At 43.9% G+C, this 23,990-nt stretch overlaps 1 protein-coding gene across 1 annotated transcript in view; it reads right to left on the bottom strand.

The window, feature by feature from the left end:
• Syne2 (spectrin repeat containing nuclear envelope protein 2) overlaps positions 1–23,990 on the bottom strand; it is a 300,335-nt gene that overhangs the window by 235,578 nt on the left and 40,767 nt on the right. The window contains exon 2 of the mRNA XM_057782661.1: positions 21,363–21,489. Coding sequence (XP_057638644.1) covers positions 21,363–21,441 — 79 coding nt within the window. The 5' untranslated portion in view covers positions 21,442–21,489. The remainder of the gene's footprint in view (positions 1–21,362; positions 21,490–23,990) is intronic.

Below are 23,990 nucleotides of genomic sequence, written 5' to 3' on the forward strand. Positions count from 1 at the left end.
TGTTTGTGCTGGCTAGTGTCAACTGCCAACTTAACCTAGAATCACTTGGGGGAAAAACATCTGAATGAGGAATTGTCTAGATCAGGTTAGCATGTCCAAGGGGGATTGCACTGACTGTTCATTGATGCAGGAAGACCCGCCTACTCCGGGCAGCCACATTCCTTATGAAGGAGATAGGAACTACGTAAGACATGAGAAAGCTAGACGCAAGCAAGGATGCATTTACTCTCTTTGCTCTTGACTATGGATGTGATGTGACTAGCCGAAATAATGGATAATAAGCCAAATAAGCCCGTTCTTCTCTAAGCTGCTTTTTTTGGGGGTGGGGCAGGCTATTTTATCACAGCAACAGAAATGAAACTAGAATATCGCTTTCTTTGGTTTTTGTTTGTTTGTTTAATTTTGGTTTTGTTTGTTTTTGTTTTGAGGCAGCATCTCAAGAAGCCCAGACTAGCCTCAAATTCACTGTGTATCTGGGAATAACACTGGACTCCCAATCTCCTGCCTTCACTTTCCAAGTGCTGGGATTTTAGGCATACTCCCCATATACCTCTGGTTTATACAATGCTGGGGTTTCAACACAGGACTGCATGCATGTTAGGCAAACATTCTGTCAACTAAGTTACAGTCCGCCCAGGAGACCTTTCTTCCCAAGAGAACCAACAATCTCATCTAACAACCTCCTATGTTTAGGTATATAGCAACTAGCCTTGCTCAGATAAAAGCCATCCCTCCTATTCATTAGCTCTTATCTCCTTTACCTACTTGAGAATCTTTGTCTCCCTTCAATTTCCTACCCCGTTCTTCCCCCACTCTTGAGCCATTCCCACCGGGATAAATGCATGCCGCTAACTCTCCCTCTGAAAATAAGAAAGTAACCTCCCTCGGCACCCACTCCCCAACAGCACTGCTGCCTTTGTCTGCTCTCCCTTGCAGCAAAATGCCTCCAAAAGAACTTACGCTTCTGTCTCCAGGTCCACTCCTCCCTTGCTTCCAACTGGCCCCACAGCCGTCAGTCCTGAAATCCACTGGCACTGCCCTTATCTAGGTCACCAGGAGTCAAGGATGTCAACGCTCCCTACTTACTAAAACCAATGGCAGCTATTCAACCTTCATCTTGCTGGACCACCTAGCAACCTCCAATACAGGAAGCGGCTATCTCCTACCCTCAGGGCCTACCCTTCTGTTTTCCTCCTCCATCACTGACCAGATAACCTGTCTATCTCTCTGTTCCTACCTAAGGCCTTGGGAAATCCTCTCAGACTCATCTTCAAAACACACTCTGGGGCTGTGGAGATAGCTGAGTCAGTAAAGTGTTTGCTTTACAAGCTAAGGACCCTGACTTTGACAGGCATGGTCCTTCATGCTTTTAAGCCCAGAGCTGAGGAGTCAGAGACTCCCTGAGGTTAACTGGTAGTCAATAAGAGACTGTTTCAAGGGGGGGGGGGTGCATGAAGAGGGTGTACTGCACATACATGAACACACACATTCATGCACAATACATTCTGGTTATGTCTCCTTTTTATTATCTCAATTACACTACCCTGGGCCAAGTCACCTTCACCTGGGCTACTGAGTCTTACAAGTGTGACACCAACTTTAGGACCTTAAAATGTTTTAAATTAATAAGCATCTGGTTGAGAAACAGAAGAGGAGCTACCTGGGTAAGTAGAACTAGACAGCGTAAGTATCTAGCAAGTATCATGACTGATTACAGATACACTGAGCCTCGCTGTGTTTTGTTGTGCCCCCACCCCCACCCCACACAATTCTATTTTCCATTTCTCTGCATTACAGGTTGAAGTTGGCTATAGCTCAATGACTTACACTTCATAGGGCGGTCGGTACAGGATTGTTAGTTAAGCTAAACTGGGTTCCGAAAAGCCAACTGGATTTTTTTTTCAGTGTTTTGAGAGTTAATGCTTTTTGGTTTTAATTTTATTTTACAGAGGCATTACAAGGGCCACAATTCCGTTACTAAGTCTCCTGGAATCTCTAAGATGCACTGTCAGCGTTTTTCCTCTCCTATCAGTAGATGATAAATAACTTTAAACAAGTGCTGCAAAAATGCACTTGAGGGCTAATTTCATCTCTCAGCAGGGGGGAAAATACTAGAAAATAAGTTTTGTGATTCCAAGATCAAATTACATGTACACAATGTACATTTGCCAAGCAGGAAGAGACTGGCCCTCCATAACTATAAAACAGGAACTCAAAATAAAACTTAAAAATAAAAACAAACACACACACAAGCCAAACTACCTCGCCCACATCCTCAGGGCGTCTCCTATTTAGAAGATAATGTGTGAAAAGGGAACCGCGCAGGGAGTTATCACCACATCCAGGAGGATGCTTCAGGACTCCAAGGAAGTTGCAGGGATGGAGAGAGAAGAGGATGCGCATGAAATTGCCCTGGCAGTGGGTGGGCTGTGGCCAAGAGTTTAAGGTTCGGCAAGAGCATCCTCGGCCTCCTGAGTTTTAGTGCTGTGGGCGCATCTGTAAATCTCAGTCATTTGAGCTATACTCCGAAAAGAGGAGCTTTCATTCCGTGTTCATCTGACACTAAACAAAACAAGCCTTGAGGACTGAGCCCTCTGGGGTCTCTGAGCTTTCCCAGGCTCGAAAAGCAGCCACCAAAATCAGAGTTCTTACGAGATGGTTGAAATCGGAGCAGCTCGTCTAACTGGAGGCTGAGGTGAGCAATAACCCCTGACCACAAGGCACAAACTTGAATGAAGACAATTGAACTGTCCTAAAGAGAGTTGGTTATCGCTGTCCTGATTTACTTCAACTCCAATAGAAACAGGGGGCTGGTAGAAAGAGAAGCATCAGCAGCCGCCCCCACAGGAGCGCCCCTCTCCATAGAGAAGCGGTGCACAAAAGGAGCCTCCACAAGGCTTGGAAAGGACTCTTTTGAGGCTTTGTAAAACTTACTGTTCAGACAGAGAGCAACTCTTCAGTGGAGAAATTGGAGCTCTTTAAACACAATAAGGACCCTTTCCTTAATGGCAAAGCCATCCCGGGTGCATAAAACACCTCCGCAGATGTTCCGAGCCACAGATCCCTTAGCCCACATTTCACAGGTTTTCATCCTGCCTTGGCCCCAAATAGCACAGTTAATTCTAACGGCACTTAGAGCCAAGCAGCTTACCCTGCGCCAGGAGACGTAACCTTTTGTTCTTGTAAAGGCTGACCCATGGGGGACAAATAATTAAGAGCCATGTGCTTACCGCAACTTAATAAAACCCTTCTTAGAACGGCATCTAGAGAATAGGACCTTTTAACCAGCAGATGGTAGGTGTGGGGGAGGGGAGTAGAAATGAAGGGAATAGCAAAATGACATCTTACAAGGGTGAATTTCTGTGAAAATACTAAGAAACAAAAAACGTGAGCTTATTCTGGTTTTAGAGGTAAACAGGGAATGTAAGTGACACACTTACATATTGCTTAATGTAAGCATCCGTGGTTATCATTCCTCGAAAGTACTGGTCTGAATGAAAAGGGAGGCAAAGATTTTCTCTTGGTATCATTACCATGGAAATACGCTTCACCCCATTGTTTGCTCTGATTCAGGCTATGAGCTGGCAACAGCCTCCCCTCGGCTGGGAGGGAACTGAACTGAAAGCAAATTAGGTAAAACTTCAGGGCATAGATTTCAAGTTCATTACGAGTTGGCTCATTACGAAAGCTACCATGGCTACTGGGTGTCAGAAAGGTCCCAATGTCTTGCATAAATTCACCTGGGATGCTGACATCAGGAGTCCTCTCCCAGTAGCTCCGAAAGCAGCAGTCCAAAGCCAAGGAACCACACACCTTTCCCTTCAGCCAAGAGTCGCAAGGACTGAAGTATGACATCTCCTGGAGTAATCAGCTGGACAGATTCAGGACTTTTTCATTCTCCTCGATAAAATCTGTCCATCGTTCCCTAACTCCTTCCTGAATAAGTTATAACTTCCTAGGCTAACATTCTCCATTAATAATATGCCTCTAAGCTACTTTTTCTATATATGCACACATATGTTGCAGGCTAGGTTGTGTGTGTGTGTATAGGTCAGAAGTTGGCATTGGGCGTCTTCCTCTATACTGCCCTTGCAGAGGACCTGAGTTCGGTTCCCAGCACCTACATCAGATGATTTACAACTGCCTGGAACTCCAGCTCCAAGGAGATCCAACACCTCTGACCTGCACAGGTATCTGTACTCATTACACACACACACACACACACACACACACACACACACTTAAAATCTCTTTTTTAAAGATCTGAAATCACAAATGTTTCAAAAGCAAAAGTAGAAAATCATAAAAATTAAGCATTAAACTTAACCTTCAAAATATCATGCTTTTTGAGACAGGGTCTCTCTGTTATGAAGCCATGGTTGTCCAGGAACTCACTACGTGGACCAAGCTGGTCTTGAACTTACAAGTGCTAGGATTAAAGGCTGGCACGATGCCTGACCAAAATTCCTCCATTTTTTTACTCAGTAATAACTGTGACCCTTTCTCGGTGCCCCCTAGACTGACATAAAGAACAGGAACTACACAGGGAAGAGCTTGTCTGGGCTGTGCTCTGTGTTCCCAGCTCCTACAATAGCACTGAGTAGACAGGAGGCACTCAGTATCTACAGAATCACCTGGCATGCAAATTAAACTAATGCAGATAAGGGAGATTCCTTTTCTGACCCTGATCACTGAAAAGGCAAACATTTAGGCACTTCCTAGATTTCTCCTCTCTTACTGTGATAAACACATGACCAACAGCAACTTGGGGAGGAAACAGTTTACTTCATACTACATTTCCAAGTCATCATAGTCCATAGAAGGAGGTCAAGGCAGGAACTTAAGGCAAAAGCAAAGGAGAACCCACAGAAGAAAGCTGCTTCTTGGCTTGCTCCGTAGCATCTGCTCAGCTAGCTTTCTTATACAAGCCTGGGCATGGCACTGGACCAGTGGGCTGGGTCCTCCTACATCTATCTACAATCAGGAAAATGCCCCCCCCACACACACAAATGCTCATCGGCCAATCTGATCTAGGCAATTCCACAGTCAAGACACCACAGATAACTCTGGGCTGTGCCCACCAAGTAGAAAAGAAACACTACTTAATGTAAAAAGGTAGCTGCTACACTGTAAGAAATGTCCCAAATTATAACCTTCCAAAAACAGGAAGGACAGGAAATACATATACCCAACAACAAGAACAGCACCGATGTTCAGTCGCCTTGGTGCTACTGAAGATGTTTGCTTCAGTGAGAAAAAACAAATTGGTCTGACGATGTAGCTCACATGTTTGAATTCTCGTCTAGTGTGCTCGAAGCCCCAGACTACATAAACTAGTTGTGGTACTGCTCACTTAAAACACCAGTACTTGGGAGGAAGAGGCAGGAGGATCAGAAGTTCAAGATTATCCTCAGCTACATATGGAGTTTGATGCCAACCTGAGGTTCATGAGACACTGTTTTGAAAAAATAAAAATTTTATATATAAATACAGGAGCTGGAGAGATGGCTCAGCAGTTAGAGCACTGGCCGTTCTTCCAGAAGACTGGGGTTCAATTCCCAGAACCCACAGGGCAGTTCACAACTGTCTGTACCTCTAGTTCCAGAGCATCTGACACCCTCCTACAGATATACATGCAGGTCAAACCACCAATGCACATAAATATATGTATATACATACATACATAGATATAGATATAGATATATAAATTTAAAAGCTAGTTATAAAACAGTGTGCCTATTCTATGGATGGTTGTATGAGGATATTAAAGTATATAACTTAACGTTGTTTCTCGCTGTTCAGATTATGTCCTGCAACCTACTGTAGCTATACCTTAAGCTCACAGTTTCCCTCCTGCTTTGTGTAAAACCTGGAACACTAAATAAACGTTTCTGTGTTTGTGCTTCCCCTTCCAGAGTTCTCCATGTTGAAGATACGCTCAAAACATTTCCTGATTGGCAGGCACAGTCAATAGGACAAGAATCAAGGAGCAAACTTGTCATTGTGTAAGAGAAAGGGTCTTTCTGCCAAGTTATCCCAGCCCTGTGTCTTTCCCAATTCTTGTTTTAATAAGCCCTAGGGAGTTTCTTCCTCTACCCAAATGCCTCAGGCAAAGCCATCCCTGGGGGATGGAGAGATGGTTTAGTCAGCAGAGGGCTGGCTACGTAAACCTGCGGACCTGACTGCAGGACTCAGTTTCCACTAAAAGGAAAGCCAGGCATGGTGGTGCCCACCTGGAATTCCAGCACTGTGGACGTGAGCAGTGAAGACTGGGGGATCCCTGGAGCTTGTTGGCCAGCAAGTCAAGTCTGATCAGTGAGCCTCAGGTCCCAGGGAAAGCTCTGTCTCCAAAACTTAAGATCAGTAAGAAAATAAAATAAGGTAGATGGCTCATGAGGCATGACACTACTTCCACCCCACACTCTGGATGCTGAGGCGGGGGACTGCTGTGAGTTTGAAGTCAGCCTGAGCTCACAGCAGGAGCCCATCTCAAACAAATAATTAAATAAATAAATAATAAATAAATAAATATTTTTTTAAGGAGCAAGACAAAAACAAAAATCACATTACTGAGAAAAAACACTTTTTTGTGTTTTTCTTCCTAAATCAGAACACCAACTGTGGGGTTTTCCCCATCAGATTCATCAATTCTCCAAGTCTGTGTCCCCAGCTTTGATACTAACTACCTAGAGTTATTGTAAACTCCTTAAGTTAAGGGCTCAGTACCTCAGGACTGTCTCTCCAGTTTGGTCAATAACAACTGAGGGTCTCCACCTCACCCACGCTTCTTGGCTTCAAACCAAGAAATTCCAAGATCCCTGCTTAGGTTCAGTTACTTGCCGTGATGATTCATTGAACTCTTGTACACATGCATGTATTTATATTTCTTCACGTCTTTGACCAGCCATGAGAAGAGGTGCAGAGTGAAGCTGGTATATGCTCCTTCTCCCAACATCCAAATGTACTCCCAGGCCAGAAGAGTTCCAAACCTCCTCTCCAGGGACTTTTATGGTGGCTTCATGACATGGGCATAAGGTGACAATACGCTCTCCAGCACACGACCGAAGATGGAATGGCATGGTCTCCCTGATAACCAACCTTGGTCCTCCACTTCATTAAAACAAAAGACGCAGGCTGGAGAGATGGCGCCTAGGGTTGCAATCAAGTCTGATGACCTGAGCTGGACCCCTGGGTCTCATGTGGTGGAAGAAGAGAATGAATTTGCCCAAGTTGTCCTCTGACCTTCATGCATGCACTGTGGCATGTATGCACAAGCAAGCACTAATTTAAAAAAAAAAAAAAAGTCAGGCAGTCGTGGTGTATGCCTTTAATCCCAGCAGTTGGGAGGCAGAGGCGAATATCTGAGTCTGAGGCCAGAACAGCCAAGGCTACACAGAGAAGCCCCTATCTAGGAAATTCCAAGGGTTTGAGAGCTCTGTGTCAGAAACAGGACCAAAATCCATTAGAACACAAATGCCCCCAATAGTCTTAGAAAATCGCAAGGATTTTAGGAGCTATGAGCCAAGAACCATGGCAGAGAGCAAGAGCGTATTTTTTATGAAGCCATGGGTGCGGGTTAATGAGGCCCGGTAGCCATCCTTTAAAACAATATGCCCAGCTCACCCTTAGCTGGGATGCTCATGGGAAGCATAATCAAGTTTGAACAATGCATTGCAGCCATGTGCTCCAACAGACATCCCGAAGAATCACAACCTGTCATCCAGCAGAGAGCATTGAAAGTCCAAATCTGCCGCGCCTGCTGTTTCTCATGGAGATGGCAACAAACAGAAATAAACAAGGAAGCAAGTTAAGGGGGATGAAAAGCACAGCGCATACAACCCAAACAAGAAAACTCGAAAGCACTGGAAGGATAAACAGGAAAGGGCCTGGTCTTCACTACAATGTGGGAAACTAACCAGAGGAGCAGGGAGGTGGGAAACGTGAACACACTGTCTTGCAGCCAGCGATATGCAAACAACCAAGAGAGGAAAATACTCCCAGGGCTGAGGTCTGCTTTACCACACCAGTAAGACGATCCGGGAAGTCAATGCTGACCCACATAATTCCTGAGCACCTGGGCAACTACTGCTCAACCTCGCATTTCTGATCCACAGAGCCCCCCCACTTGGTCCCAGTCTGATTCATCCTTGCGGAAGAGCAGCCCTCGCCTGTAGAGCCCAGCATGCAAGAGGACCACATCAGGCTCTCTCCACAGGACCTCATCTTCCATCAGCCTCCTGCCCAGCCTCATTTGCCTCCTTCTAGTACCTACCTCTTTCTCCACGCCCACCTTCAACCCCCTCCAGCTCCCCTGCCCCGTTCCCCATCAGCTCTGGCAGGATGCCTCTCAGGCCAGCCAGGTCGGCTCAGTTCTTCACTCCAGCCAGGAAATCAGGGTCCTGTGAAGTCTCCGATAACTGTCTACGGTGTTGTTTTAGCATGAAAGCAGTCACAGGCAACTTGGAAAAAGATATGTGTCTTTATGTGCCTGCGATCAAATCAAACTTTATTTATAAAGCCAGGCAGCAGGTCACAGGAGGCCAGTCGGTGCATCGTAGCTTCCTGACTCTAATCTAGGTCAGCAGAGTAAATCCTCCTAATGACCACGGAGGTATCACTGCCCTGTTTTACTGACGAAAAGGCATTGAGAGACCTGTCTGACTCTTTGTCTTTTCATCCTTGGAAGGTGTGGCTTGCTCTTAAGATCAACAGCAAAATACTAATAGGGATTAGGAAATCCGTGAAATCCTACCCCATAGTACTACTCCAGCCTCAGTCCAGACACTTCCGGCTTCCTTCCTTCAGGACTCTTGTGGAGACAAGCCTTAAGGTACCCTTGCCCCTGATGCCATCATGGAGTTGGCCATTCAGTCTTGGCCCCATGGCTCTACCTTGAAGGAAAGCAAAGGCCACCAAGTTCTTTTCTTTCTTGTCACAGAGTCAGGGGGTGTTTCCCACCTGCTCAAAAGTCTATAATCATTGCTGAGACTAAACCCCCAGTTTTGGAGCCATGCCATCTTCATTGAGCCTATATCTGCTATGACCCCATAGTTGTGCACATGCGGAGACTGAGGCAGGAAGGTCTCTAGATAGCTTCTCGCAGTAAAATGGAGCAGTGATACCCATTTCAGTCATTAGGAGGATTTACTACTGACCTAGAGTCAGGAAATTACAGTGTTCTGGGCTTATGTGACCCTCTGTCTAACTTTATAAATAAAACTTTATTTGCTTGCAGACACGCTCATCTTTTTTCAAGTTGACTATCGCTGCATTCATGCTAAAACAACACCATAGATAGTTATCAGAGACTTCATGGTATTTAAAGATTAAAATATTGACAACTGTTCCTTTGCAGGGCAGTTTATGAATTCCTGGTATAAACAGTGTCTAGTCTATGTAAGTAAATATTAGTGATTATATGAAAAACCTAAGTGACAGAAACCCATCATGAAAGTATCACAAACTGAACAATTCATCTACATGACATGCCCAAATAGGGAAGTCTTCGAGGCGTAGGGTGATGGACACAGAGGTGAGGCAGTTAAAATAAGTGGTACTTTCTCCAGGTGACAGAACAAGATGTAAAATCAGAGGTGGTTGTGGTCTGCATAACTCTACGAATGAATATCTATGTCAACATTTCTAACAGGTAACTTAGGTGGTATGTAAATTTTTATTTTTAACTTTTTTTTTTTGTGGGCAGTGACAGACCAGAGTCTCAATGTATAGCTCTGACTAGCATGTAACTCCCTATATAGATCAGGCTAACCTTGAATTCACCCAGAGACCTGCCTGCCTCTGTCTCCCCAGTGCTGGGATTAAAGGCATTTGCCACCATACTCAATGTTGGGGAGTTAACCAAGAGCCTTGTACAGGCTAGGTAAGTGCTCCTCCAGCCCAAGAATTTTATGTCAGAATAAATCTGAATAAAGGTTTAAGAGCATGGGTTATCTGTTTAGGTATTTGCACCCCTCATTAGCCCCTTCTGATTTCCCTTCCTGTTTTGTTTTTGTTTGATTTTCTGTACTAATGTTTTGCTTGCCTGTATCTCTGTGTACCGCATGCATGGCTCGTGCCCTCCAGAAGCCAGAGCAGGCATCGGAGTCCTCAGAATTGAAGTTACAGAAAATTGTGAGCTGACAGGTGGCTCCCGGGAATCAAACCCAAGTCCTCTGGAAGAGTAGCCAGTGCTCTTAACCACGGAGCCATCTCTCCAGCCCCATGATTTTGCCTCCTGTCTCCCCTGTATCACAAAGCGCTTTGCATGCCGTAGGAATTCACATAGTGTGTTAATGGAGCCGTTCAGTGGCTGGGAAAAGGGCAAGGGGCCGAGCTGCTCTTTTTCTACAGCAGATACAGAGGTTTCAGGACTATGTCTGATAGGAAATTAGACAGCCTGTGATTGCTACTTTGTGGGCCGCCTTTGTATGTGACACTAGCAACTCGCGCTGACACCGAAGTGAGCCACACCCTTGTGTAAACACCTGAGATTTTACACTAAGCCCTTTTCCACCCTCCCTGGAATATAGCTCCTGGCTCTCTGAGTAAGCAACTGATCCCACAGCACCGATACAATGCTAAGAGTCTGACAGACCCAAACAGTTCAGTAAACATCAATGGAATAAGCCGACAACTTTTTTTTTGTAACCAAAAGACTATTTTTGATGCACATATCTGACTCTTTACTACTGCCTCTTATCTACATCTTACCAAATGAAACTGGAACCAGTTCTTGTAAAGGCCAAAGCCTGCCAGCGAGCCTGAACTTCTCGGGGGGCCCAGTCTGTGCTGACTTCCAAAAAGACCCAGGCTGCCCCAAGTCTCACCCACTCCAATGGTAAAAGCTGCCTTTATAGATTCATGGCCCTCAAGTCAATACCCTCAGCTAAGTGGCTGTCACTCAGAGCCTCCTGCATGTCTAGCTGATTGCTATCTGGATAGCTCTAGCTAGCCGTTCACAGACACCTCCAACTCAACATTCCCAAGACTGAGTCATCTCCAGCCAACTCCCTTCCTCCCCTGCACTGCTGTCAGTGAACCCTCCCACCATCCATTCAACTGCCCAAGGATAACCCTGGAAGTCAGTGTCTTCTTCCCCACTCTTTCCTCCCTTCTTCTCAGTCAGTGAAAAAGCCCTGGCGCCTGTTAGGAGCCTCTTGACTACCCCTTCCTCTCCATTTGAGCTGTCACCTCCGCATCAGGCAGGCCACCATCATTTCTCAGCAGGATCACCATGACATTCTTTAATCTGTCTTCTTCTCTGCCTCCACACTGGTTCCCATGAAGACACCCCACAAGGTAGCCTGGGGTGGGGGTGGGGGTTACAAAACTAGTTCTGTTAATGCATCTACCCAAACAGTCAATTGCTCCCTTTGAACTTGGAAAACATCCCACACCTCCATGTGTTCCCAGCCAGTGAGAACGTCATCCCTCCATGTCTCCTCCACACTGATCCTCAGCCCACTGGCCATCCACTTCCATGACGTCATGTTCAGCCTTCCCTCTGCTCTGTCCTGCGCTGTTTCCATTACCCAATCCGCTTCTCTATCCTCACCCTGCTCATGTTCTAACAGTGTTTCCTCTGGGGACCCTTCTCTAACTCTCAGCCAGAATGAGGTCCCCCCCAAATTTACTCTTCCATAGTATGTCTCCCATCCTTTCAGTACAGATCACTTTGTATGAATGATTCTGTCTACATACTTGTGGGGATGGATCGCTATAATCAAAGATACTTCTGAAAAGTATGTGCCATGTATGACCCCACATGTTCAGCAAAGTGTCTTATACAAAATGTATGCACAAAAGTATTTGTTGTGAGCTAGGCATAGTGACCATGCCTGTACCCTGAGCACTCAACTGAAGCAGGGGGATTGTCCTAAGCTTGAAGCCACCCTGCGCTATAGTGAGTACCAGGCAGGTCAGGGCTACATAGAGGACCTTGTTGACAAATGAATTATTAATAAATTTTAAATGTTGAATTATGAATCAAACTTTAAGAGTAAATTAACCTACACATAGGAAAAACATGACAGGGACCAGTGAGATGACTTAGTGGGTAAAGGCGCTGGTGGCCAAGGCTGACAACTTGAGTTTGACCCCTGGTCCCACAAGATAGAAGCAGAAAACCTACTCCAAATATATTCCTTTTTCATTCGTCCCACACATGCCCTGATCCAGACTGCCATAATACCTCTCCTAAAGTACCCCCAAAAGCATCCTAACTGACTCCTTTGCTCTCCTCATCCTCCCAGGTCCCTCCCCCTGCAGCACTGAAGTGGCCTTTTGCAAAATGTGCAAATCAGTCATGTTACTTCCCTAACTAAGGGCTTCCAATCCAGCCATGGTAGCGGGGGCTTATAATCCCAGCACACAGGAGGTTGAGGTTAGTCTGGGCAATAGAGTGAGAACCTGTCTCAAAAATTAAAAAAAAAAAAAAAGTCCCAGCATGGCTTCCATACACACAGCTGATCTCAGAACTGCCGAATCTCTTCCTGAAGCATCTCTGCCTTGCCTGGCTTTCCAATATCAGCACAGACCAACCCTTACCCATCACGTGAGGTTTCCTCTTTTATATGAATTCACCTTGTCTGTGCGCCTCCATCTCAGAGCTGCCCCATACTTACTACCTCAAAGTGGATGGCTCTTCTCCATTCCGCACTGATGCCCTCTGTGGTTTGCTTTGTTTTTAATCATTACTGTTATTACATGGTGCGTGTGTGTGTGCACGTGGAGGTCAGAGGACAACCTGAAGAGTTGGTTCTCTCCTCCCACCATGTGGATCCTGGGGATCAAACTCAGCTCTTCAGGTTTGGCCACAAGTCCCTTAACTCAGTGAGTCATCTCTGTGCTACCTGATCAGTCTTAAACTGTCCCCCTTGAAGAAGCCTACTCTGAGACAGAGAACTCATGGCACTAACTAGTTTATGTCAACTTGACACAAGCTAGAATCATTTGAAGACTCCATTGAGAAAATGACTCCATAAGATCAGGCTGTAGGGCATTCTATTAATTAGTGATTGTTGGGGAAGACCCAGCCCATTGTGGGTGGAGCCATCCCTGGGCTGGAGGTATCCAATGGATCAAAGTTCAAATGGATCAAAGACCTCAGCATAAAACTAACCACACTGAACCTCATAGAAGAGAAAGTGGGAAGCAGCCTTGAATGCATTGGCACAGGAGACCACTTCCTAAATGTAACTCCAGTAGTATAGACACTGAAAAAAACAATTAATAAATGGGACCTCCTGAAACTGAGAAGCTTCTGAAAAGCAAAGGGCACAGTAAATAAGTCAAAATGGTAGCCTACAGAATGGGTAAAGATCTTTACCAAACCCACATCTGACTGAGGACTGATCTCCAAAATATACAAAGAACTTAAGGAACTAGACATCAAACAAATAATCCAATAAAAAAAATGGGGTATGGACCTAAAGAGAGAACTCTCAACCGAGGACTCTCAAATGGCTGGAAAACACTAAGGAAATAAATGCTCAACATCTTTAGCCATCAGAGAAATGAAAATCAAAACAACTCTGAGATACCATCTTACACCTGTCAGAATGGCCAAGATCAAAAACACTGATGACAACTTATGCCGGAGAGGATGTGGGGTAAGAGAAACACTCCCCCATTGCTAGTGGGAGTAGAAACGTATACAGACATTTTGGAAAACAGTATGGTGATTTCTCGGGATATTAGGAATCAATCTACCTAAAGACCCAGCAATACCACTCTTGGGCATATACTCAAAGGATGCTTAATTCAACAACACCAATAAGAACATTTGTTCAACTACCTTTGTAGCAGTATTATTCATAATAGCCAGAACTTGGAAACAACCTAGATGCCCCTCAAACCAAAGAATGGGTAAAGAAAATGTGGTACATTTATACAATGTAGTACTATTCAGCAGGAACCCTACCTAAGCACTATCACTAAATCCAGCTAACTGGCTTCACATTTACCACATGCTCAGACTGTTCCTGTCTGCTAGCTAGTCCAGCTGACATACAAGCACTGTGGGCTCCAGTTGTTCAAAGCTTATCAAGAGTTGTTCGTCTCGGTATTAAGTTTGAATTCACCCACTCTTTGGAAATGGTTTGGTTTGATAACACCAACCCCCTGGAAGTTCTGCCAATAAAACATACAAACAGGAAAACTAATTCCTACTGGAAAAAGTCCTACTCAAAGGGCTAGAGGGATGACTCAGTGGTCGAGAGCTCTGGCTCCTCTTCCAGAGGACTCCAGTCCGATTCCCAGCACAGAACCATCTGGAACTCCATTTCCAGGGGATCCAACACCCTCTGCTGGCCTCTGCAGGCAGCAGGCACACACATGGTGCATAGATATACACAAAGGCAAACCATTCATACACATAAAATAAAAATAAACAAACTAAAAAAAAATACACTCAGCCGAACCAAAGGCTAACTTCCAATGTTTTGGAAAGGCATTAAACACTTCTCAAACATGTAGAGGGCTGTCTGCACTCTGCATTTGAGCCAGGTGCCCTACACTTTGTGATACAGCACCCTGATCCAGCCAACAATCCCCTGCATTATAAAGGGGGCGGGGAGCATTCAAGGTGTGCAGTAGGATTCCTTCCATAGACTTCTTCAGGCTCAAATCCAGAAGAGACTGCTCATTTAAGTCCTCCAAAGATACACAAAGAGAACTTGAATTATTCCATTTGTCTGATGACTCACAAATCCCCTTTTCTACCACATTCAAGTGACCACAAACATGCCAGGTGAAGGGTGGGGAGATGGCTCCATGGATAAGGGCACTTGCTACCAAGCCTGAAGACATTTGATACCCAGGACCCACATGGTGGAAGGAGAGAATCAATTCCCTCAATTTGTCCTCTGACCTCCATATGGGTATTGTGGTATGAGTGTACACACACACAATAAATAAATGTAAAAAATTATTTTAAAAAATTAAAATAAAATACTTTTAACTAAAGAAAATAAAGATGGAGAATGATCAAGAAAAAGACCCAATATCAGTCTCTGGCCTATGTGCACACACACACTGACAAGTACACATACTGTTCATAAGCATGGGCACACACACACTGACTAACAAGTACACACACTGACCAGTACACACACCATTCACAAGCATGGGCACACGCACAGACTGATGAGTATACACACTGATGATTATACAAATACACTGTGAACCTCAGCTCCCATGCTCAATGCAAGCACATGTGGTTTGACTTTTACAAAAATTCTCCCGAATGGTTTAGAAAAACAGAAATAGAGACATTACCGTCACCAATGGTAGAAGCTGATGAGGAAAACTGTTGAGACACTTATTTTTTATATCTCTGCATTTCAGACCATCAAATCACACACTTGACCCATCAAGCACAGACAAATTAATATGCTGTATTAGCTCTTAATTTCCTATTTTCATGATAGCAGCTTGAGTTTTATTTTTTCCTTACTCCTTACTTCAAGCTCTGAATATTTACAGCCCGGACACACACACACACTCACACACACACGCACGCACAAGCTCAGAAAACCTTGCATCTCTCATGGGGCTAATTAAAATGGATTTTTATTTCTATAAGCAATGAATGAGATCTTTGTTAACCCACTTTAATAAGATTCTAAATGACCCTAGATTTATCTTGCCCTAGTTTTCAAATGGAACTGACCCAGAATAATGCAAGCTTATCTCCACACTCTTTGAGAAAACAGAGCGAAAGTTCCCAGAAGCCAAAGCTAGGCATGAACCTAAGGGGGCGGGGATATTTTTCTTAAAAACACTATTATGCAAACATTACCAGAGTTCTTAGTTTTATTTTTCACTTATTCAGAATATTTTTAAGATCATAAACCTTCGTGATGCCAAAGCAAACAACATTCCAAACAAGCATTAAAAAAAGATATTATGGAACTTTCTGGAAGTCGTCTGTTGTTACAGTACAAAACTAACAGTCTGGAAGGAGCTCTAGCTTAATTGTTTCCCTGAATAGAATAATGATCCAACCAGCAAAAAGCAGACCCACGAGATTATAGAGAGTAACCGAGCAGTATGAAGCACTCAGCAAAGTAAAACTGGTACTTGCGAACACCTATCTTCTGTTCCTCTTCGCTCGTCATGAACGGAAATTCTCCCCAGAACCTCCACGGATCCTGTTTCTCTTCTCAGACTTCGAACATTCACTCTCACAGCCCTGAGGTAAAGCAGATTTTCTCCCAGAAACACAGCACGCGTCCCCGCCTCATGCTGCGCGTCACCCACGCTTTCATCCTATTTGGCACCACGCACATGGAACAACTCTATCGAGGGCTTTAGAGACCTCTGTTTTTGTTAGAGTGAGTTTGTTTGTTGTTTTTTTTTTAATTACATCTATGTATTTGTGCATGTGTGTGTGCACATGACACAATGCGTGCACGGAGGTCGGAGAACAACTTGCGGGAGTGGGTTCTCTCCTCCCAGGAGCCAAAATCAGGTGATCAGGCTTGGTGATAGGCACCCTTACCTAAGCCATCTTGGTGGCTTTAAACCTTGGTTTTGAATACTGGAACGGCCACTAAGTTTTTTGTTATACACTGTTTACTGGAGGCTTTGCAAATTCCGGAACTTCGCTGCAACGACAATATGAGAACACCCTATGCAAGGTGTCTGAAGACGCAGCAGTACCCGGCCATGATCGTTAATTAACATGGAATTAACATGATCGTTAATTCCTCTCACAGTGGATGAAGTAACAGAATACGGTCCCTCCCTAGGTCTCTGACTAATTAAGAACATTCTGGGGCTAGACAATATGTCTTTAAAGCACTGGCCTACCCTATTTGCAGAAACAAAATGATGGTATAGTGTCCTTTCGGGGCCTGTGTGTTATATCTGCTGGTTCAATGTGAAATAATTTAGTAATTCCAGAAAAGAACACGGGAAATGTTCAAAACAGTTCAACCTTGTCTCCAACTCCCTTCGGAATTTATCTAGAGAGACTAGGTGGGTTATACAATGGTGAAGCAAGTGCTTTGCGTGAGCAAAGGGTTTGGAATTAACCTAGCACCTTAACCAAAAGAATTCTCAAGATTGAGCCAGCCCGAGCAGCCAATACCCTCACACTGTAAAGTCAGTGCCTCATGTTTGTGTCCACCATTCCATCCTGTCCCTAGACATTTGAACACCTCAACGCTGTTCCCTTTGCAAGACAGACAAAGCAAACTGTGTCTCAAGCTACACACAATACCACGCACCTTTAATGCTAGCACTGGAAGGCAGAGACAAGTGGATCTCTGAATTCAAGGCCCTGTTTGACATGGTAAGTTCTAGGCCAGCCAGGCCTGCATAACAAGACTTGTCAAAACAAAATAAAAGATGAAAACTCTCAAAAATTTCTTCAGAAATCAAGCCAAACTCCTGTAATCCCAGTATTCCCAAAGCAAAGTCAAAAGGATGGCCCACAAATTTGAGACCAGCCTGTTCTATACTGTGAGTTCCAGGTCAGCCTGGGCTACACAGTGAGACACTGGAGGGTGGGAAGGGGAAAGGGAAGATGAAGGAAAGGGAAGAAGGAGAAGGAAGGGAGAGGAGGAGGAAGGGAAAGAAGAACGGGGAAAAAAAGAAAAGAAAGGAAGGGAGGGGAATAAAGGAGGAGGGAGGGTAAGGGGAGAAAGGAGGGAGGGAGGAAAGTAGGGAAGGATGAATAAATGAAGAAAGAAAGGGTGAAAGGGAGGGAGGGAGAGAAGGAAGAAGGGAGGAAGGGTGGGTGGGAAGGAGGGAGGGAGGAAAGGTGGGTGGGTGGGAGGCAGGCTGTCCGGTACTCATTGCTTACCGCTCTGTTCTATGAGTTACCACATTCCTGTACAGATTTCTGAACGAAGGCATGACCAAATTTTCCTCACCTTAAATGAGAGTTTGTCTGTTTTACAATAAAATAAACACTGTGGCCTAATCGGGCCATTCTACTGATTATTCTGTCTCTATTGCCTCTGAGACGGGGTCTGAATGAATAGGAAAGAAAGCACACTTTCTTGTGAACAGCACCCCCAGATTACAGAGGGTCTCCTTCTTTAACTGTAAAGTACTAGCAAGCACATGAAAATCTAAGAGAATACAAGGCCATTTACATCAGAAATGAAACCAAATGTTTTTAAAATTAATTATTATTAGTAAATAAAAATATTACTGTTAAGGCTGGAGAGATGGCTCAGTGGTTAAGAGCATTGCCTGCTCTTCCAAAGGTTCTGAGTTCAATTCCCAGCAATCACATGATGGCTCACAACCATCTGTAATGAGGTTTGGTGCCCTCTTCTGGCCTGCAGACATACATACAGATAGACTATTGTATACATAATAAATAAATAAATAAATAAATATTTTTTAAAAATATTACTGTTGTCGTATTGTGTGCACGTGCCATGACATGCCTACGGAGGTCAAAGGACAACTTTACGTAGTCGGTTCTCTCCTTCCAGCTCAACCTGGATGCCAGGGATCAAACTCAAGTCACCAGGCTTGCTATGCAATTGCGTTTAACCACTGAGCCCTCGTGCTGGCCCCTCAAATGCTTTTACGGCTCTTATTAACAGCCTTCAGCTAGGCTGAACTTTATGGAAACATTTTGTCTACATATTTGCTGTCCAAACAAGTAATAATCCTACTGTGATACCAAAGTTGCCTTCACAACTTGATACATGCAAGTTCCTCCCTTCCCTGCCCTGCTCTCTCTTCATCTGGGTCATTTGGTGCTGGAAGAACCTTCATAAACATGCAAACGACATGGAGCCTAGCCTTGGGACACAGTCATTCCATGTGTTGTCTTCATCCTGCACAGACTGGAAAGTCTAGGCACTGTGCGTGTATGTTGAGTGTCCCTGGCTAACGTGAACTCATGATGATACCATGATGTCATTCTGCTTCTCCTACCCATGAAGCAAAGCATCAACACCACTACCCTCTACATCTATCACGCAAGTGAATGATCCAGAGAACACAGGCATCATTTCCCCTTGCTACCTAGCCCATCCTCGTCTCCTATTGGAAAGTAAACCATACACTTCAAAGCACATTATACAAAATCACACATTTCTCGGTAATTTGTTAAGTTATTTTAGGCAACCTAGGAACCTGAAATCCCCTAGCCACATTCTAGTGCTGTGGATGGAACAGAGTTACGTCTCCAAGTTAAAACCAGCAAGAGAAAATTCCCTCGTTTAGTTTGTTCTTCAGCGTGTCAGAAGGGTGCAGAGCAAAAGCAAGGAACAGCGCAGCTGCTCGCCAGCTGCGGGATTCCAGTGACATCGTCCCGAGCTACAGCATCTCTGTTCACCAGAGATGCAAAGATGTACCTTACAGTGAGGTGGGGAAGACCAAGAGGCATTGTATAAGAGCAGTGGCAAAAAACAAAACAACCAAAAAAAAAACTGGTAAGTTGGAGGCGCTACACAGAACTCAGGAAGCCCATCTGCGGCAAGGAAGTGTTATTAAGTATAATAATCACAAATCTACAAGGTCTCAAAGAGATAAAGGGAGAATTGAAGAGGAGGAAGGGTGGGGGCAGCTTGCAGAGAAGGCCTAGGCCAGCTGGCCTTGGGATGGATAAGCTGAACTTCTCCTACCCTAGAGGAAGCTGCCTACACAGAGCACACAGGACGGAGGACTAAAGTTTCTTAGGCAGATGTGGAGTGAGTTACAGGGAGATGAGAAAAAGGCACCAGGGTAGAGAGAATCTACAGGCCTCACCACGACTCGCCTACATGTGACGAGAAGCCATTGAAGGCAAATAGCAAACAAAAACCAGTACGCATATTTCTGGTTTACTATTTTTTGTCTTATACACAATGTAGCCTCTACTAGAGCTGTGCTGTATGAAACGTTTACTCAGAAAAACTTAAGAAGCAAATAAAAAGAAGTTGTATTTATTGAGTCCCTATTTGTGGCAGGCACCTACCTGCTAAAAGCCCTTCGTGTCACGTGACCCTCCATCTTTAACACAGCTGCAGCTAAAATCTGTATTACACAGATGAGGGGCTAATGGTCAAAAGAGACAGTCTCAGCTAAATTCGATGACTACTAAAGGACCAGAGCCAGCGTGAGAAACACGAGGACAGGCAACTTTTTGCAGCCAGTGTCAACAAGAACACTGATCTTTTTCCTTTACATAAAAATTGAATTTTAGCTACTTGTGATTATATTATTCAAAAGTACAAAATGAAAGATTTTTAATTTTTATCTCAAAGACTACCTCCCAACAAATAGATATTTCTTACTTTATACAAACTAAAATTGTTTTTTTTTTTTTTTTTTTTTTTTTTGGTCTTGGATTTTATTTGGAACAGGATCTAGATAAGTAGTCCATGCTAGCCCATAATCTTCCAGCTTCTGCTTCCTGGGCATCAACTTTACTGGTGTGTGCCTCCATAACCAGAAAACAATATTTCTTTTTAAAAATATGCTGCAAAGAGATATAGTCTATTCCAATAGATATGAATTTACATCTGAACCCCAAAGACAAGAAGCTAATTATTGAAAGCAGATTAAAGAGAAAATATTTGAGGCAGGCATGAGAGCACACGCCTTCCAGTACTCAAGAGGAAAAGGTTGGAAGAGCAAACTAGAGAGACTAGCCTGGGCTACATAACAAAACCTTGTCTCCAAAAATAAAATAAATTTAAAAGGAAGGTATCAGAAAGTCATTTTAGAATATTTACCAAAAAAAAAAATGACTCAAAACCTGCAGTTTTATGGAGTATCTTAATTGGTTCATCATACTGCCCATAACTTTAAGGTTAATTTTAAAAGGAGTTTCATAAGTGTTTTTAAATATTTGCCATAACCTCACTTCTATACTAGCTTGCTACGACACCAAGATTTAAGAACAAAGATGGAAAGTTCACTAGCTAATGAAGTTTCTGAAGGGGCAACAGAAATACGGCTGAGCACAACAGATAACACTTTTCCAGAAGACTGGCTGTGGATGTGCATGTGAGATTCCTATCACTGAAATCTCACCCACCAATAACATCAATACTGTTCCTGCCTATTAGGACAAAATACAGATACGCGCGTCGAAGCTTCTGTGTGTGTGTGTGTGTGTGTGTGTGTGTGTGTGTATGACACAAAAAAAAGTGGAAACAATGCCAAGCAAACTGTGGTTAACTTTTAAATTTGGACTGCAAATAAATATACATGTATATAGAAGAAACCAAAGGTAACCAATTCCTTCTAGGATTCCTTGAAAGCAGAGAGCTGAGCTAAAAGGACAGTCTGATACTGCTTTCTAGGCTTCTTCACTTAGTTTTCAAAACCACAGGAGGTGGAGAAACCAACAGCACCCAGAATTAGAGGAAGGTAAGTTTCCCACTTCCTTCCGACTCTGAATTTACCTTGCAATGAAAAGTGAAGATCGTCAATGCCCAAGGACACCTGTCCGTCTTCCGTGGGAAGCTCAGAGCTAGTGGCCATTCTTTGACTCGGTGGAGATTAGACCACGTCCATCTCAGTTAAGGGGAACTGAAAGTAGAAAGGAATAAAACGTTCAGTAATAACTCTGCAGCTCCACAAGTCTGGTAAACACACAGGAAACGGCAAAAGCCAAATCTGCCTCTCAAAGAGCAAGGACTCTCGGGGAGGGTTTCCTTAGTACATGAACGGAGTAGCCACACCTTCTTTTTGAATCATCATCAGGACTGTGCCCTGTGACCTGTTCAGGCGCTCTGGAGCTGCTGGCAGAATGCCAAAAGAACTAGCCTTGTTGGTTCCGTGCAAGATGTGGAAAGGAAGCTATGCCCTTCAAATCCAGAAACACCCGGCTGGAGAGTGGAAAGTCAACAGCCACTGCTATCTTTGGCCTTCAGCTCACAAGGGTTTCTCTTTAAAACTTCTGAACTCCCTCGGTTCCTTCTGCATGCCATAAATGTTGCCGCTTACTGGAAACAGTAAGAGCTGAGCCTGCACAGCCGGCAAAGCGAAACTAAAACCATGAATACCCAGAGTGACTATTTTGAAGAGTGCTACATTATTTTCCCAAGGACTTCTTTTTCTATACTTCTCTCTTAACTCCATCTTGAGTCATTCTTTTCTGGTACTGGAGACTGAAATCGGGTCTGATACATCATCCAACAACGTATTCTATCACTGAGCCTCCTCTGTTATTGGGGAATTCTCCCAATAAAAGTAATTCACAACCCATAGCCCTTTAAAAAACATTGTTTTGTGTACATGGGCATCACTATCAACTTCTGCAGACTGAGAATAAAAGGCGATTTCTCTCATCCAGATCATCAAATAACCAAAATCAAACTAATCAAACAGGAAACTTATACAGGGTTCTATGAGAAAGGGAGTAAGTGAAAAGTTAATGTTAGAATCTGCATATCGGTGCTGGGTGGTAGCGGAGCATACCTTTAAACTCAACACTCGGGAGGCAGAAACGAGCGGATCTCTGAGTTCATGGCCAGCCTGGTCTACAGAGGAAGTTCCAAGCCAGCCAAGGCTACACAGAGAAACCCTGTCTTGAAACACTACCCCCTCCACACACACACACATGCATGCACGCACGCACGAAAGAATCTGCACATTGGAGCTGAGGGTGTAACTCAGGGGCAGAGTTCATTCCGAGCATAAAATTGATGCCCTGGGCTTAATCACCAAGACTATAAAGAAAGGAGGACTCCGTATATTAAATATAATCAAAATTATCTAACTTTAATATACATTAGCAATTCCTTATAAGAAAATATTGGAGGGAAAACTAAAAAATAAGTTTGAGGCTAACAGCTCGTCAGGCATATTAAATATTAAACAGACGAAAATATGCAAAGGGTAAAAATCATTACACAGTCCCAAACCCTTCCCATCCTTTATTCTCTGCTGTTTATTATCCAAACCCTCCCATCAGTCTCTCTCCCGTGGATCACTATGTTAAAGATTTTACCTACGACATACACTCTGTTAATAATTAATTTGTTTCTCCTCAATTGAGATCCGTCAGGAACAGCCTGCGGTTACCACGCTGCTCTGCTGAGTTGGTTCAGACTAACAAAAGGAAACGCTGTTCATTAGCTCACAGGGCCAGGATTCTGATGGCCAAGAAGGCACAGGTTTTCTCAGCCTTCTGAACATAACTAGGCCCTCCACTACCCCTTCCCTTATCCTACAGCTCCCAAGGCCCAAGTAGAGACAAAGTGTCATTTCATTCTAACAAGAGGAAACTGAATTCCAAATGAATTCCCTAATGGTGACCACTGTTTCATGCCAGGACTATGTTAAAAGAGGGCGGAAGGAATAATAAGAATGGCACCCGCATTTATGGCACTTACTATCTGCCTTAAGTATGGGCATTGCTCTAAGCGCTTTGAGTCTACAGCTCTTTATAACAGCTGTATAAAGGACAAGACAAAGCCAAGACTCGTAAATAGGATATAGATTGTCAAAGGACACACAGCTAATTAATAATGGGACCAAGAGTTTTGAATCCCGGTGGCTGGAGAGGTGACTCGGTTAGTAGTGTTTGGCTTGGGTGCATGAGGCCCAGAATTCAAGCCTCAGCACCCCACCCAATCAAACATGATGGTATGCACCTATAATCCCAAAACTCAATAGGTAGAGGCAGGAGAATCAGAAGTTCAAGGTCACTCTTGGCTTACATAGTGAATTTAAAGCCAGTCTGGGATACAGACCCTGTCTCAAAATCAAAGAAAGTCGGTTCAAAAGCCAAGAATTTTATCATATACTTGTAGGCCCAAGACTCAAGAGGCAGCAGCATGAGGAATGCAAATTCAAGGCAAGCTTGGGCTGTATAACAAACCCTGAAGTAATAATAACAATAGTAATAACAACTCTGAAGACTAAAGAAGTGCAAGTGTTTGATTAGATTATTGTCTTAAATACTGGCTTGTTGTGAAATATTACTTTAACTATGTAACGGTATGTTGCGTTTATGTTGCACTTGTTTAACTTGGCAAAGATGTGTTACATTTTTTATGCTGCATTTGTTAAATTATATAAAGATG

This window comes from Chionomys nivalis, chromosome 10 (genome assembly GCF_950005125.1).
Source record: "Chionomys nivalis chromosome 10, mChiNiv1.1, whole genome shotgun sequence".
NCBI lineage: Eukaryota > Metazoa > Chordata > Mammalia > Rodentia > Cricetidae > Chionomys > Chionomys nivalis.